Here is an 18346-nt window from a genome sequence, read left to right on the forward strand (position 1 = left end):
AAATGTAACAGCTTAATATTACTACCTGTACGGTAGATTTCAACCATCACACATTCATATTCAGGTGGAACAGATATTTTACGATATGAAAAACCTTCCTTTATGAACGTAGCGCATCCTCCACCCTGACCAGTTGTTTTATCAGATCTGCGTGAACAATAACCAGGAATAGTATAATCAAGATGTGATCTAAGCCACGTTTCTTGAACACATATCACATCAGGTTTCATCTCTAAATCAATTAAACATTTCTTAAACTCTTGACCATTGACAATAAGGCTTCAAGCATTCCATTGTAGGATGATAAAAACCATAATACAACTACACTGTAAGACTTTTCTGTAATTTCAACAGTAAAACACTGTGGAAGGCACAGTAAATACCTTAAATGTGTTAAACAGCATTAATGCTGTAGATTGCACTGCATTATGGGTAAAATGCTGAAAAATACTGTTATTAACTGTAATTGTAAACCTCCTGTAAAAAGTACTCTAACTTACTGTATTTCTTTACAGTAGTACCCGAACAGTGCTGCAGTGGGCGGCGCAAAACGGTCTGTGGTGTGTGAGTGTGAGAGAGAAAGTGAGTTATATCTCATAGTTGAAACAAAGTCTGTTCTCAGGGCAGGTCTGCCGGTTTTGACTAGCAGAAGTTACTTTTCTTAGCAGGTTACGATAATTAACGCAGCAGGTTAGGATAATTAGGTAAAGGTAAAATGCTAACAATGTTCCCGACGCGACTCGAATCTATGTACAACCATGCCTGCCCTGAGAAGCGACACTAATGCGATGCTCCGGGCCAAACGGTCTGTGAGGGAAGACTCATGAGGAAATTAGCTTTCTGTTCTACTCGAGCTATTTTATTTTGTATTTTCGTGGAAAAGTCGCCTAAATATTTTTTTGAGCAGCTGCTAGGTATGTACTAATTCCATATACTTCGATATACCTACTGCAGGTTTTCTTAACTAAGCTACTGTAACAGTATAACTTTAAACCGTCCCCTCGCCCCGACACGGGCGCGAACCAGGGACCCTCTGCACACATCAACGACGGTCGCCCACGAAGCACGGTCGTTACCCATCGCTCCACAAAGGCCGCGGCCCTTGCAGAGCAAGGGGAAACCCTACTTAAGTCTCAGAGCAAGTGACGTAACTGATTGAAACGCTACTAGCGCGTACCCGCTAACTAGCTAGCCATTTCACATCCGTTACACTCACCCCCCTTTCAACCTCCTCCTTTTCCGCAGCAACCAGTGATCCGGGTCAACAGCATCAATGTAACAGTATAACTTTAAACCGTCCCCTCGCCCCGACACGGGCGCGAACCAGGGACCCTCTGCACACATCAACGACGGTCGCCCACGAAGCACGGTCGTTACCCATCGCTCCACAAAGGCCGCGGCCCTTGCAAAGCAAGGGGCAACACTACTTAAGTCTCAGAGCAAGTGACGTAACTGATTGAAATGCTACTAGCGCGCACCCGCTAACTAGCTAGCCATTTCACATCCGTTACACTCACCCCCCTTTCAACCTCCTCCTTTTTCCGCAGCAACCAGTGATCCGGGTCAACAGCATCAATGTAACAGTATAACTTTAAACCGTCCCCTCGCCCCGACACGGGCGCGAACCAGGGACCCTCTGCACACATCAACGACGGTCGCCCACGAAGCACGGTCGTTACCCATCGCTCCACAAAGGCCGCGGCCCTTGCAGAGCAAGGGGAAACCCTACTTAAGTCTCAGAGCAAGTGACGTAACTGATTGAAACGCTACTAGCGCGTACCCGCTAACTAGCTAGCCATTTCACATCCGTTACACTACTAACGTTATCTAGCTGGCTAACGTTAATTCGTTTGGATTGGGTTAGCTAACCGTATACTATAGCCAATTTGACATGTCGGTCTGTTGCGTTGATTTTTCTTGTGGGTAAAATAATCAGTGATAATGTAGCTATAGAGCGAATCATTTCAGTATTAACAACGTGCAGAAATCCATATGTGTGTTTCTTTGGATAGGCTACTTAACCTGTGGATGCATGACATGGGTGACATGGTGCTAACGCTATTGGTGGCAAAGTGGTCGTAGGCTTCACCGGACAAAAATACAGTTCGTCTAAGCTATGTCGAATACACCTTTAGTTTGTCAGCAGGCACGGACTGACATTTTGTCTTGGGATGTATACTCTTTGGGTGGTTCTGTAGTTGGAATGAGGGGAATGGAAGCTCTCAGATGAAAGGTGCTTGCTAACGTTAGTTATAGCTAAGAGATGGCGAACTCCATTGGACACCTTTCTCTAAATATCTCTGGTTAACGTTAGCTCTAGTCAGTCTATTCAATCACACGCACCGTGTGATTTAGCGAACGTGTAGTGGAATATTCCCCCTATGTTTTTGTTATCCTTATTAGTCCATTAAATTAAGAAATTCAGCAACAGGCACAGATTGATATTTTACCCTGCAGGATATTAAAGTTATTTTATTTTCGTTTTCTTCAGATTGTGTGGTTAGCTTGCTAGCAGCCATTATCCAGGGAGATGGTCGTGGCATTTCCCCGCGTGAGTTTAATTTTCCTCGAGCTTTTGCTAATCTTTCAGAAGTGATCCTTATCCAACCATTAATTAAACAAAGTACAATTAATGATATCTGAAACCTCAGGCACAGACTGATATTTTATTTAGCCTTGTAGTCTATAATTATTTTGTTTAGATTGTGTGGTTGGCATGAGTTGCATAGTAACATATAGCTTGATAGCTCTTTTGGTGTGTTCATGCAATTTGGTGGCTGGGGGTAGTTAATTTTCATATTGCAAGCTGACTGGTAGCTGGAAGTAACTTTATATTGGGAATGTACAGGTGTAAATCCTGCAATTTCTGTTTCCTAAATATTAAAGCATTCATTACTCGTTAAAAAAAACATAGAAATGTTGCGAACTACAGTTTTGCTTGTGGGATAGAGTGCCCTTGCACCAAAGCATCACTACTTGTTATCCTACCCCGACCACATCCTGCAATTTGGGCGACTCATTCGTTTGTGGACACTGAGGTTTGATAGCAAGCACTCCTACTTCAAGGAGTGTGCCAGAAAACTTGTCTGAGAGCCACCAGTTACTCCAATCTTACTTATGCAGCGGCCAATTGTTTCCACATAGCATTGACGTTGTTGGTGTGGTGTATTAATTTGAGGAGCAGTTATATAACAATGCCATTCAGGGAGCTGGACAGTCAAAGGTGTTCACAAAGCAAAGTACTGCAGAGGTGTAATAACATACACTAAAGGCCTTATTGTAATGTTGGAAAATGATGACGGATACACATTTGGAAAGATCTCACTGATTCTGGTCACAGAATCACAGGTCCATTTAATTGTTGGGGTGTATCAGTCTGTGTCAGTGGTTGATCTCGGGTTCATTTTATACCAGATCCTCTGATTAATTTTGTGTGTGTTAATGAAGATAATCTGAGTAATTATTACCCACTACCAATTTATAAAGTGTCAGGTTTCCCTGCATCACTCAGTGTGTTCTCCTTAAACCAGTGTAGGCATGCAGGGTCTTCAAGATGCAATAAACATCAATTGCCCGAGTTGGAGACCGAGATGATGAGATCTTTGTCGGAGCATCTGAGGGCAGATGTTGGAGTGGAGAATATTAACAACCTTGAATATGTTCAGCCGGAGGACATAAAATACCGTTTGATGCCAATATAGTGCCTGGAATTGCTTCAGTGCTTCAACCAAAGAGGTGAGATCATGATTGATAAATGTAACATATTTATGTGATTGTTATGAAAAAAGGTGCTATCTAGAACCTAAAATGGTTATTTGGCTGGCCCCATAAGAGAACCCTTTGAAGATCCCTTTTTGATTATAGGTACATGTATAACCCTTTTGGTTCCAGGTAGAACTCTTATGGGTTCTATGTAGAACCCTTTCCACAGAGGGTTCTACATGGAACTCAAAACGGTTCTACCTGGAACCAAAAAGGGTTCTCCTGTGGGGACAGCTAAAGAACCCTTTCGGAACCCTTTTTTCTAAGAGTGCAAATTCACACACAAGGTTAAAAGGTTCTGTAAATAGTTTGTTTGCCCTCAAAATAAATGGTTTATGCTATGATGGAGCGAGGCATATGCAATAAAAGGGACGGAAATTACAAAAATACATAAGTACAAAAATATACAAATGTTTCTGTAAATTGTTTGTTTGTCCTCTTGTGCTGGTATGGAGTGCAGCGCATAGCCTAACAGAGTTTTTTTCTTTGTATTTTTTTTTTTTTTAAGAAAATGAAGAATGGATAGGATCTGTAACAATGGATAGTACACTTGTCCTTCTCCAAGCATCAGTGACCTCCATGAACAGTGGCCTTTCCTTTTCACCAAGTTATGACTATGCGACCACTTCAATACCCTCACTGGCATCGTGATTGACAGTCGCCTGACTCAAGCTCTCCTGAACAAGGGTAAGAGAACTGTCAACTTTTTTAAACGCCAAAAGACCAAGTTGAGAAGAGGGATCCAGTGCCTGCTGAATGAAATTGACGGTTACATCAAAGGCAATGACTATCTAACAGCCACTGCTGCCTTTCTTTTGTTGATGAACGAGTCTCTGTTCCTCTTGGCAGATGTAAGGAATAGTGTTTTTATACTTATAAAGTTTATATGATTAATTGTGTTTATACTGTACTGTTTTTACACAATGATTTTAATATTTTTTATGTTTTTTGATTTTAGGTCACTGCAACTCGGGTTGATGTCGAGGCGCAAATTCCTTTGCCAGACACAAAAAGGCTATCATGCTTGGTAATACACTTATTTGATTTAAGGTGGAACAGAAATGTATTGTGGTAGCTATCTAGAGATGTCTAGTAAGTATACACCAACACCCTTACTTTTGTGTATTTCAGGAAATACTCTATTGGGTTCCTCAAAATGGATGGTGTCGATTGAGGGGAGAGTGGTCTGTGTTATGGACAGTGAGTCCAACTTTCCTGCTGCCCTCTGTGCTCTTCAGCACTTTCTATGAATTTAACATAGAATACCAGGAGTCGGCCTCTGCAACCTTGGAGCCGATACAGAGGTAAGCATTGAACATTCATTGATGTTACATTTAGCATTTGTTAGTTACATTGCAATGATATTCTAATTGTTATTTTTTTCAATGCCTCAAATGATTTTAATATATTCTATGTTGAAGGAACCAAATGCACAGCGAAAGCAGGAGTGAGCCGCAAAACCGGAAAGGTCGTTCAGAGGAAGCCATTGCCAATTGACCCACATGTTACGCGCTTTCTCGCAGACCTGAAGGAGTTTGAGTGAGTTTGAGAGAACTCCAACATGGTAAGTACACAAACACACACAAACCTGATGAACACTAACTTTATTTGTCAGTTGTCATCTGCCTTTTTACCCAGTGAGTAATAGTAGTGATAGTAATAGCAATCACTCTTTCTATTCTTTCAATTTCCATGTTTCTCCTAGTTGACGTATCAGAGCTAAGAAGGATCAGAGTTTCAAAGGTTGGGGTGATAATCTGCACGCCACCGAAATTTATTCAAGACTTGTTTGCGTCTCTCATTCTCTCAGAAATCCTGCCATGCGGTTTGGGTCAGCAAATGATCTGCTTGCGCCTGCTTGAGCCTGTGTTGGCTTGCGGTAGCGTGCTTCTCTGGCTCCAGTCTAGCTCTGCTCGCTCCTCTCTATCATTGTTTTCTCTCAACCCCTTTCTCTCTCGATCTCTCTCTCTCAAAGACAGGCAGGCAAGCACTTCTTGTTATAGTTTTTTGTGAAAATGTCTCCCTTTTAAACTGTTTTCCTATTTTTCATTGATCTGTTTAGATTTTTTTTTTTATATAGATTTTTTTACATAATCCTGTATTTTCAAGAATGACTTATTCTGATGTTTTGGTTTGTGTATGGTGAAGTACATTATTGGCCAGTATTTGTCAATGTTCTTATCACTGTATCTCTGTCTCTTTCTCTCCCCTACTATCTGGAGTTGTAATGTTGCTCTTTTCAAATGTTGTTATTTTTGGTTAAAGTGCAATTCATGTTATGAATTTGAATAAATATATATATTTGTACACGTATTGTTTTTCTTACAATATTACATTTCAGGGAGCTGTCTTAAGACAACCTGCAATGCTGCTTAGTACTGTAAAATAATTATATATTACTGTAAATATTTCCCTGTTAATGTACAGCATTATACTGGCACCACAGTTGCCAGTTTAATACTGTAATTTTGCTTTGCAGCAGTGATGCTGTAAAATAGTTTACAGTATGATTTTTCCTTACTGTAAAACATATTACAGCATCTTTACTGTACATTTACAGCATGGATGCTGTAATATGTTACATACTGTATTACAGCATCCTTGCTCTAAATTTACAGCAGGAATGCTGTTAAATTTTTTTACAGTAAGGAAAATAGTACTGTAAACAATATTACACCATCACTGCTGTAAAGCAAAATTACAGTATTAAACTGGCAACTGTGGTGCCTGTATAATGCTATACATTTACAGGGGAAAGTTTTACAGTGTTCTTATTCTGTTCCTGATGATCATTTGGATTATGATTCTACATCCAATTTATCAAGGGTACAAAAACTTCAGTAATGTTCTGTATTTCTTGGGCTGCATTCACTACTTCCATTATTTGTGTAGTCCTTTTTTTCATATGGCCCATATTGATTGCTCTATACAAGAAGGCTATGAAGTCTGTACAATTTACAACCATGGATTTCGCTGTAACCAAGCATTTACGCTCAAATGTCACATTGACACTAGGCTGAGGACAATATGTAAATGTTAGCGCATTTAGATCAAAAGGCTTGTTCATTGCCCAAACAGCCTCTGCATATGATACATTATTTGTTTGTACCTCTGCGCTTCCATTTTTTAAAAACGTATGCTGCACTATGCTCACCATCACAGTTGCAACATTTAACTTCAGGATTATATCCTCATTTTCCATACTCATGATCCCCCCCACACTTTGCACATCTAATTTTACCTTTGAACACATTAGCAACATGCCCCATCCTTTGGCACTTAAATCACAGAACTGGAGATCGTACATATTCTGTTTAGCATTCCTAGCTGTACTCTGGTTGGCAATATCTATTCTAAGTTTAGCAGTACCGTTGTTGTGTCCACTCGACTGCCTCTCTTTTTGCTTTACATCCTTTTTTGTTCCGTTACTTTCCCAACATTCAAAGAAGTCATAACTTCTTCCATGGGTATTGACAGTGGTGTCCCAGCCTCCTAAGTTTGGCCTTAGCACCAGGGATATGGCATTTCACCCGACCCTCATTAAGCGATTCTAACTTCAAATGTTCTCCTGCTGCATTTTACCGTTTGCATAAATCAATACTTTGCCAAATCCCAAAACTTTGGAAACCTTAAACATCCCTTTCTCTCGCTGAATTTCTTTTGTCAACTGAATAGGATGACGGTGCTTTTGTTTGATGGTTCAGGGAAAACAACCATACTTTGTAGCTCTCTTCTACTGTACATTCTCCTTTTCTAGAGTAGGCCTATGTTTTATAGCAGTCCTTTACTTTCAGCACCACTCAGTTCCCCAGCAGTATTCAGCCCTCATTACAATACATTTTTGTTTCTGTTCTTCCTACTTACAACAGATGTAACAGGTTGATCCTCACTGGAATTCTCATCATTATAACAATCAATTTCACTACCGTTAGCACCTGACATGCTAACCACAGTCACAGTACAGTTGTGCTAGACCTCCAAACCAAAGAAAAGTTCTACTGTTTGTACCGTCTTCACATCCAGCGATATCAAAAAATTACTTGCTCTCAAAAAAGCCGTCACCGCACAAGTGGTACACAAACAAAGTATGTGATATGAGCTGATGGACAGGATGTTGTACAGGTCAATGGTCAGGTGTAATGTGAACAGAGTGCCTCCACACTCCAGATCAGACTGACTGTAAAAGTAGTTAAACGGTTAATTCGCTCCACACTACAGGATGCTATTTTGAGATGAGGCTTTGAGGCATGCATGCCCCCTTTCATTTCTGTGTGCCATTGGTCTTACCCAGTCAGCCTCAGTTGGTAAAAAATATGCCTCTTAACTTCCTAACCTCTAGGTTGTGTTTGCCATAGAGGGTCAGGTATGAGGAGGTGCTATAGGCTTTCTCAGGGGATGCAGGTCCAAAGGTGAATTCATAAGGAAGAAAATTCTTCCTCCAGGCCTGTTTTCCATTTTCTCTTTGACCTTCAGATAAGTGTTTGACATGAAACCGCTTTGAGGTCATTTCTGGATATTATTTCTGTCCATTTAGGGGCAATAGTTCTGTATATCTCCAGGGGCAAAATGTCAGTATATTGTCTTCAAGAACAAAGAAGTGCATCGCATTGGTATGTAGCTTTATGTAAGTTCAACGGTGTATGTATTGATGGCACACAAAAAATGACCTTGCATTGAATGTGGCCTTGCTTGATAAGTGTTGCTGTTAGATCACTCAGGGTGACACAGACAAAATGCTCTGATTATTATGGCTCCCGTCTACAGTAGGTTCTCAAGTAAAGCCTCTGATCTAAAGGAAGGTAGCCATAAAAAAAGGAGATGGTGATTAAAGATCAGTCCATTGTAGATCACTACAACAAGATAAGGGTCTCCGTCTTTCCATATCTCTAGTCTTTGTGAGCGCAGACCTGCCTCTTCCCCTCCCTCTGCGACCATGGAGGAAGTGAAGGGAGACTGGTGGCAGCCTTTGCTGAGTAGCCCTAAAGGACTACATCTCTCCAAAGAATTGTTGCATGTGAAGCGATTTCCTGTTGCTCCCTCACTGTCTGGAAGTAACCATATTCTCACAGGGTTTTGAAACACAAAATCCATATTCATTATTTTGTTAGATTTTTGTTTTGTTCTTTGGAGATGGCACCTGTTACTTAAGAGGGTTCATGGAGGGGGTGGAGTGGTAGGACATGTTTTATTTGGAGACAAAGTTGCATAGTGATCACATTCTTGCTCTGTTGCTGCTACTGCTAACAGTTCATTTTGAATGAAAACATAGTATGCAGAGAGATATCCAAAGAAATGTGTTCTATGTTTATGGCTGGCTCTTCTTCATCACTGGTAAGTCTGCAACATGATTCAGTCCAGTTGTGAAATAAAAATATGACCTCACAGGAACCTCAGTTCTTATCTTTTGCCCAGAAGAATTGATCTGATTGGTCAGACCAGTTTTGGGCAAAATATCAGATTTGGGCTCCATGTGAAAACGCAGCCTAAGAACCCTATATAATTTATATTTTCCTCCCAGTACCCAATTCCACACAGGAATCTTTAATTTAAAAAAATTCTACTGATCTTTCAAGTGAAAGAAATTATTTAAAAAAATCCTAATTAATAAAATTTTAATGAACAAAGATCTATTGATTGTGTATGTCTTCACACCCCAGAGTTAATACTTGGTGGAAGCACCTTTGGCAGCCGTTACAGCTGTGAATCGTTTTGAATAAGATTCTACTCTTAGGGAAACATACTGTAGATCCATTGTGTTTGTCAAAATTGCTCAAGCTCAGTAAATTTGGTTGGGAATCATTGATGGACAGCAATATTCAAACCTTGTCTCTGATTTTCAAGCAAATGGACCAGTCAGGAACACTCAACACCTCTTGGAAAGCCATTCTGGTGTGTCTTCGGCATTACAATTTGTGTAATTCAAGTCTAATTTGTCACATGCACAAGTACAGTGTAATTCTTAACATGCAAGCCCCACCCAACAGTGCAGAATTCAAAATAGTATAACTAATACATTAAAAAAAACAACAACACGAGAAATAAGAGAGGAAGCAATATTCATTGTTAGTGCCAGTACCAAATGTACAATATGTAGTTATACTGGAGTATTTGAGGTAGAGATGTACATGTAGGCAGGGATTTAGGAGAAAGTGATTGGTAGCATGATAAATAATAATAATATATTTAACAGTATGACAGCAGAATAAGTGGTGGGTTTGTGTGTACATGTGTGCTAGGGTTTTAGTTTAGAAGTGATAGGTGGATATACATGTAAACAGGGCTGAAAAGTAACTGGTAGCAGGAATATTTAAATATTTATGGTAATATATTAATGGTAATATATACATGTAAAAAATAAAGGCGAGACGCACACTCTAGGAGCTCAGATACAAAAATATTTATGTCCAACGTTTCGACAGACAAGCTGTCTTCATCAGGGAATAATGACAGACACTGCGGAATTACTCATTTATACAGTGTCAAAAGACACACAGCTGTCTGTAATCATGGCTGGGTATGGCTTGATATCATTGGTTAATTCTCATATTAAAATAGCATACAAAAAACACAAATGGATAGCGTTCGATAACAATAGCAAAATCACTATGGCAAAATCACAAAGTCATTATATACATGTAATAGTGACCAGTAGCAGGATGAATAGTTAAATACTAATAGTAATGGCAATCAATAATCAATGAACAGCAGCATAGTGGTAGTAACAGCAACATAATAGTACAAAGTAGTACAATGTAGTGTCCCGCTAGAAAATACAACTCTATCCCAGGGTTAGGTATTCGGAAGACTGGGGCAGGGTTTCCTCTCACTTTTTACCTGGGCTTTGCTCCTTTGGTATTTCTTTTGATGCTTACAAACTCCCCAGTCCCTGATGACAGCTTTGCACACGCTTGGCATTCTCTCAACCAGCTTCATGAGATAGTCACCTGGAATGCATTTCAATTAACAGGTGTGCCTTGTTAAAAGTTAATTTGTGGAATTTCTTTCCTTAATGCATTTTAGCCAATCAGTGGTGTTTTCACATGGTAGGGGGGTGGTATACAGAAGATAGCCCTATTTGGTAAAAGACTAAGTCCATATTATGGCAAGAACAGATCAAATAAGCAAAGAGAGATGACAGTCTATCATTACTTTAATACATGAAGGTAAGTCAATTCGGAAAATGTCAAGAACTTTAAACGTTTCTTCAAGTGTAGGTGGAAAAACCATCAGCCATTAAAATGAAACTGGCTCTCATGAAGACCGCCACAGGAAAGGAACTCCCAGAGTTAAGTTAGAGTTAACTGCACCTCAGATTGCAACCCAAATAAATAATTCACAGAGTTCAAGTAACAGACACGTGTCAACATCAACTGTTCAGAGGAGATTGCGTAAATCAGGCCTTCATGGTCGAATTGCTGCAAAGAAACCCCTACTAAAGGACTCCAATAATAAGAAGAGACTTGCTTAGGCCAAGAAACACAATCAATGGACATTAGACCAGTGGAAATCTGTCCTTTGGTCTGATGAGTCCAAATGTCAGATTTTTGGTTCCAACCGCTGTGTCTTTATGAGATGCAGAGTAGGTGAACGGATGATCTCCGCATGTGTGGTTCCCACCGTGAAGCATGGAGGAGGAGGTGTGATGGTGTGGAAGTGCTTTGCTGTTGACAGTCTCTGATTCATTTAGAATTTAAGGCACACTTAACCAGCATGGCTACCACAGCATTCTGCAGCGATACGCCATCCCATCTGGTTTGCGCTTAGTGGGACTGTCATTTGTTTTTCAACAGGACAATGACCCAAATCACACCTCCAGGCGGTGTATGGGTGCTTTGACCAAGAAGGAGAGTGACGAAGTGCTGCATCAGATGACCTGGCCTCCTCAATCACCTGACCTCAACCCAATTGAGATGGTTTGGGATGAGTTGGACCGCAGAGTGAAGGAAAAGCAGCCAACAAGGGCTCAGCATATGTGGGAACTCCTTCAAGACTGTTGGAAAAGCATTCCTCGTGAAGCTGGCTGAGAGAATGCCAAGAGTGTTCGAAGCTGTCATCAAGGCAAAGGGTGAAGAATCTCAAATATAAAATATATTTTGATTTGTTTAACACTTTTTTGGTTACTACATTATTCCATATGTGTTATTTCATAGTTTTTCTGTATTCACTATACAATGTAGAAAATAGTAAACATAAAGAAAAATCCTTGAATGAGTAGGTGTGTCCAAACTTTTGACTGGTACTGTATTTCACTCATATTGTAATTATTACAGATCATGTTTCATACAACTCTGGAAACAATTGACAGTTACTTTAACACAAGCTTCCTTCTTTTCACTTTGTCATACAGGCCAGTCATGTGGAGTGAATGCAAAGTTGTTGATCCTCTGTATTTTCAAGTATTGTGATGGCAGCATCATGTTATGGGTATGCTTGTTACTGGAAGGGACTTGGGAGTTTGTCAGGATCAAAATAAATATGGAAGTGTCAAAGCCCAGATGAAAAGTTAGAGGAAAGCCTGCCTCAGTCTTCTGAATACCTAACCCTGGGATATAGTTAACATTTTCAGCAGGACAATTACACAAATGTAATACCAAAGGCACACCAGAATGGCTTTCCAATAGGTGTTGAGTGTTCCTGAATGGTCCAGTCTCAGTCCTGACTTACATTTGCTTGAAAATCATAGCCCAGATTTGAATATTGCTGTCCATCAATGATTCCCAACCAAATTTACTGAGCTTGAGCAATTTTGACAAACACAATGGATCTACAGTATGTTGCCCTAAAAGTTTTTGCCCTAAGAGTAGACTCTTATTCAGAATCTGTCCATCAATCATGCCTAACCAACCTTTTATTTATTTAATTTTAAGCCAGAAAAATGTGCAAGATAAATCACTTCTCTGTCTTGCATTTTCAAGGTGTTAGTCAATTAGCAGACGGTCTTATCCAGAGATTTTTACAGGAGCAATTAGGGTTAAGTCACTTGCTCAAGGGCACATCTACAGATTTTTCATATAGTCGGCTTAAAACGTATACTAAGTAGTTGGTGTCTAGTGTAGTTAAATACTTAAATTGCTATGCCCATGCCATATTATTTTTAGCAAGACATACGTGTCAAATAGTCTTGCCTTATCTGCAAGAACAACAAAATAGTAATGGGAAAACATCCACACTACACATGAATATGCTTTTTGTCCATCTTTAGTATGTTCTTATGCCTGACCTTTTCTATAGGGTTCAGTGAGACTCAGTGAGGGATGATCTCTAAAATATGTATGTTGGTCAGCATGGATAAAGACAGTTTGAAGTTCTCTCTTCTCTGACACTAAGCGTATTTTCAGTTCCAATGTTATCCGCAGGCTGAATAAGAGGCCTCTTCAGGGGATGAAACCAATGAGCTCACGACCATGGATAAATGTCAACACTTCCTCCGGGTGGACAATTAAGAGCCTTGAGAAATTAGTGTTGTTCATATGCATGGCTTAACATTTCATCAAAAATGATTGCTTATGGGTACCTTCATGTGTGTGTCAAATATTACTGTTCTGATATTTTTTATTAATAGATTTTAGATGTGTATGAAAATGTTTTTTTTTGCAACACTATATATCCATTTCATAGCTGGAAAGGGATGTTTGCATACAGTATATTTGTGTATATGTCTCACCTAGCTATCTTAAGATGAATGCACTTAAGGTAAGTTGCTCTGGATAAGAACATCAGCTAAATGACTAAAATGTAAATATTTTATATACAGATCTCATTTTACTGAATTGCATTATTATTATTATTATTTTTAATAGTAATGTCACATGTATCATTTGTACTTTTCTTTATGAAAAATGTAGTTATTTTTTTACATTTGACTGTGTAAATCCTAGCAGTACTTCTTATTTCTCTGAGAGTGAGGTGGATATATATAGCATTTTTTATTTGAAATTACCCTGAAAAAGGCACAGTGATGCTGAAACATTGGTGTTTTTTTATCCAATAAATTACTGGGAGGTTATACATATGGAGTGTGCAACTCTCTTTGTTTTTATCTCTCTGAAATGAAACCATCAAGTGTTTTTTCACCATATGGCTCTGTAAGATTGTAACGCTAGTGACACACTAGTTTGGATAGCACACACTGACAATTAGGCTTATTTAAAATATATTTATTTATGACCACAGATTTTTTTTCCACAGAGATTAAATTACTCCATTAATTAGTTCTCCCTGTACAGTTCCCTGCTTCAAATGTCCGTAGGGAGAAGAGTGTATTTACAGACTTGTATACAGCATATGACATTTATGGAGTAATTTACATCAACTTTAAACATAAAAAGTACTTATTGTGGGTCAACAGAGGGCACCACTTGGCGCGATAAGGCCTTACTAAAGTAAGAAAGTATTTTGGGTCATTGTCCTTGTCATGCCCTGTCCTCCTAATAACTCCTCAGTCAGTACTTCATTACACTCTCAGAAAAAAGGGTTCCAAAATGGTTCTTCGGCTTTCCCCATAAGATAACCATTTTTGGTTCCTGGTAGAACTCATTTTGGTTTTAGGTAAAAACCCTTTTTGGTTCAATATAGAAACCTATGTGGAAAGGGTACTTCATTGAACCCAAAAGGGTTATTCAAAAGGTTCTATGGGGACAGCCGAAGAACCATTTTAGGTTCTAGATAGTACCTTTTTTTTTTTCTAAGAGTTTATAAAGTGGGCTTGGATGTCTGGTCTGGTGGGTTAGCATTGTTGATGCAGCTGAGGCATATAGTGCTGGTTTGATGTGTTGGTTGGCAGGCAGGGGGTGGTGGACACATGTTTGTGAAAGCTGCCCTTAGGTGACTGTCAAAGCTGGACCCAGAAAGTGGACGAGTGTCCCTGGTTCACCCACGGACATCTGCTCAACGTTTATTTACTCAACACTTCACTTTCTCCCACCCTCCCAAGAAAACCCTCAGCATGGGGCGAGAGTAGGTTAGCTACTGAGGGTGATGTTGTTTATGAATAGGTGTAGACCCAGTCACATTGAGAATTTTCATTTGACCAAAAAAGTGTACATTTTTTATTTCTGTCCTTGATAAACTAGGGCATAGCTCATCTGACAGTTTATACAGTACATATTTATGTTAATTATTCCTTCATACATTGATGAATTGTTAATTATATATTATATTATTGCCTATAATATTTATAAGCCTATATTATTTTATGAAATGATATGCCTATTGTGTGTCAGCAATGTTAGCTAATTGTTTTACTCAAATTTGAAGGGTGGTTGCACATTGGCATTTAGGCGATGCAGTGTTTAGTAAAACCTCTCCACCTTATGGACTACAGCTCCAGTATCCAATGGACTAACAGAAGCTGTTTGTGCCACTGAGAGAAACAGTAGGCCTACTTTCTCAAAATTCTAAGCCTCCAAAATTCTGTTTGTAATAAATTCTGGAGATAAGCAATGAATCAATAAATATAAATAAACAATGATTTATCATGATATACATTCACTATTTGGCAAGCAACAACATGATCACACATTTAGCATATACATTACTGTCTATTAATCTTTCGTGGACAGACACACGTAACATAATTTAGTTCTTGGTTTCAGAGATTAACTGTCTAAACTACTTGTAAACCCTTCTCAAGCCCCATTAGTGATCATGTAAAGAAAACATTTAAAAAAATAAACTAACTTTAAAATGTGATATGCATATGCAATAATAACATGTAATAGCTTAATAATAATTAACATGACGGACTTATGATATAATAATATTAATACTTTATTTTTCATAAACAATAATAGCCTCTCGTTATTACCATTACTAGGCCAGTTATTTTTTATTTTAAAATACATCTAAAATACTTTAAATACAATTAAATACTCAGAAAAAGTACAGGCAATTGAAAAATGTATTATGAAATATTCGCTTTTACTGTAAAGCCTAGGCTGCAGCCTACATCTCGATTGGAGGCTGAACATTGTATGGCTTGAACAACTCCTCCCATCCAGCTATAAGAGCTCGGTGGGCCAGTACACTATGGAGAGATGCTCAAGACATTGAACAAACACGTGGCCTGACGAAAACGAGACATTTCTAAATCAACAACTCCTTGAAACTATAATTAGGCCTACACATTAGAGACATAGGCCTCGTCTACATTAGGTCACCAAAATCCATGCATAAAACAGTCCCTCGTTTGGGGTTTCTCCTCTTTTTCTTGGGCCATCGTTTTAGAGGCCCAGAACCAAAACATTTCGATGATGACCTTTGCCATGCTGCGGCCAATGGCGACTCATATGATCAGCTACCCAGACCTGGGTATGATGTCCGAGGCCGAGGATAACCGCAGTGAGAGCGACCGTGGCTCGGATCAGAGCTATGGATGCTGCGTCTCCGCTGACAAACGTCGGAGGATTTCCAGAAAATCGGGAGGCAGCGGTGTTGTAATAGTGAAACAGCGGAACGCAGCCAATGCCAGGGAGCGCGACCGTACACAAAGCGTCAACATGGCATTTACTGCACTCCGGACTCTTATACCCACTGAGCCGGTGGACAGAAAGCTCTCCAAGATTGAGACGCTTCACTTGGCATCCAGCTATATCTCCCACCTCGCCAACACCCTGCTGCTCGGAGACGTGAATGGAGATGGACAACCTTGTCTTGGCGCAGTTTACGCGCAAGGAGAGAGCGGCCGAAAGCAGCCTCGCACCATCTGTACCTTCTGTTTGAGCAACCAAAGAAAGCGGGTAATTTTATGCGTTTCTTAAATAGTATTCTGCACAAGTGAAAAAAGTTTAGGTCAGCGTAGAAAATAAAAGTTTGAAAACATGACCAAAAGTGAGCCAAATACGCTATCAATTAGTGACTCTAGGCACACGGCTATCGCGCTGTTGTTGTCTTATGTTGCAATTATTTGTTTTGAATGTTATATATTATGTGCTATATATTCTGTCTCGAGATGTGCTCGTAGCGCGCGCATAAAAGGAAACTTTTATGCAAATTTTCTCAGGGGCGCATTGATTCATTTCAAATTGAGTATAGTCATTTATTTTTTACAATGTATTTTAATGACATGTGTTATTCAGTGTGCTAAGATTACGCCTGTTTCTTCCACTGCTAATGTTTCAAGTAATATCATTTTTGAAGAACAAAATATTTAGAATATAGGATGGTCTATTATTTTGAAAAATAAAACATTGATTGTTTGCATGTTTTTAAGTGGATGTAAATGTATGTCTAATGCAATATTCAATACACCTTTATTACAGATTATTATTACATTAATGTAATGTACTAGTTATAAACAAAGTTATTGTAGCTTGTACTATATCGTCGTCATCATCATCATCATTATTATTATTATCATATACTTTATACATTATAATATTGGTGTTGTTGCGGTTGTTGTTGCTGCTGCTGCTGCTTGGAGTTGTACTGATATACAGTGCCAAGGGGAAATTGTTCACTTATCCTTTGTCCCCTAAAATGGTTCTTTATTTTTTCCAGATTAATGATGGCAAAGAAATGCGGGGTATTGGTTCACTGAGGATGAGCCGCAGATAGAACACCAGATGATAAACCACAGCAACCAGAACCACAACTCCCCATCCACAACTCAGGGAACACTAAAAGCCGGTCATAACAGAACCATATTCATCATCCTGGAGAATATGTTACCAGAGACTATTTATACTTGAGGGAAAGGCAATGGAACAAAACAAGGCCTAATATGTGAAGCCTTTAAAAAATGCAGTGCATTTATTGATAGAGAATTTATAGATTTTTATATCTGTGTGATATTTGTGTTGTACATGTATTACATTTTGAAATAAAATATATTTTTTATCTAAATTAAAATTCCCCTATTAAGGGTTAGTTTTCTTTCCTTTGAACTTCATGTATGTCGATTTCTTCTCTATCGTTACAGTTTTGTCTATTTTCAATCAAAAGTTAATTATAAGACACTCAATCATATGGCATACCAAATCAGTTGATTCCTTGTCTAGTTTATGCTCAGCCACAGAAAGAAAGGATTAGAGATTAGAGACAGATTGGAGGATGTTTCAGTGTTTCTTATTTCTGTTGCTAAGGATTTTCTCATGGCAACCTCTGTGCCAGAGCAGAGAACAGGCAGTCAGTCAGGATGCTAAAATGTTATAAGAAAATGTTACTTGACTAAAACAACATTTACAATTAAAGCATGTAGGGTAGCGTATTGATTGCAAAAAAAATAATATATATATTTTAAACTACAATATAAAACCTTTGGAGATGGTACAGATGTAGCATCTTCATTTGAGCCAGTTTGCTACAGCAGGACAATAATCCTGCAGCAACAGGAAATGTGAAATATTATGTGGATTACAATTCATTTACATTTTTTGTAAGGGAAAATCAACTTCAGAAGTCTTGTTAAACCTCAACTACACTTCAAGTCTTACATTTGCTGCATTGCAGGAAAGTTCTCCTGCAACACGGTGATCAAATTAAGATCCTACATTTGTATTTTTATTTCACCTTTATTTAACCAGGTAGAACAGTTGAGAACAAGTTCTCATTTACAACTGCGACTTGGCCAAGATAAAGCAATAGC

General features: G+C 38.9%; 1 protein-coding gene across 7 annotated transcripts; it reads left to right on the top strand.

The window, feature by feature from the left end:
- The first annotated feature begins 531 nt into the window (after nt 1-531).
- On the top strand, nt 532-17645 carry LOC129829905 (transcription factor 15-like). Of its 7 annotated transcripts, none has more exons than XR_008755474.1 (8): nt 532-914; nt 2492-2551; nt 3531-3735; nt 4271-4613; nt 4721-4789; nt 4894-5066; nt 5184-5326; nt 17260-17645. XR_008755474.1 is itself a non-coding variant. In XM_055891905.1 (2 exons), exons 1-2 carry the CDS (start codon nt 16011-16013, stop codon nt 17314-17316), a joined length of 546 nt encoding a protein of 181 aa, XP_055747880.1. In that variant the 5' UTR covers nt 6504-16010; the 3' UTR covers nt 17317-17645. The 7 variants fall into 7 exon arrangements, 1 of the variants encoding a protein (XP_055747880.1); XR_008755471.1 differs by lacking the exon at nt 17260-17645 and adding an exon at nt 5468-6069; XR_008755473.1 differs by lacking the exon at nt 17260-17645 and adding an exon at nt 5573-6069.
- The last annotated feature ends 701 nt before the right edge of the window (nt 17646-18346 follow it).

This window comes from Salvelinus fontinalis, chromosome 31 (genome assembly GCF_029448725.1).
Source record: "Salvelinus fontinalis isolate EN_2023a chromosome 31, ASM2944872v1, whole genome shotgun sequence".
In the NCBI taxonomy this organism is placed as follows: domain Eukaryota; kingdom Metazoa; phylum Chordata; class Actinopteri; order Salmoniformes; family Salmonidae; genus Salvelinus; species Salvelinus fontinalis.

Coding starts and splice junctions, on each gene's coding strand:
- LOC129829905 (XM_055891905.1), top strand. CDS start 16,011: ATGATGACCTTTGCCATGCTGCGGCCAATGGCGACTCATATGATCAGC. Junction 16,500..17,259: donor TGAGCAACCAAAGAAAGCGG/GTAATTTTATGC, acceptor TATTTTTTCCAG/ATTAATGATGGCAAAGAAAT.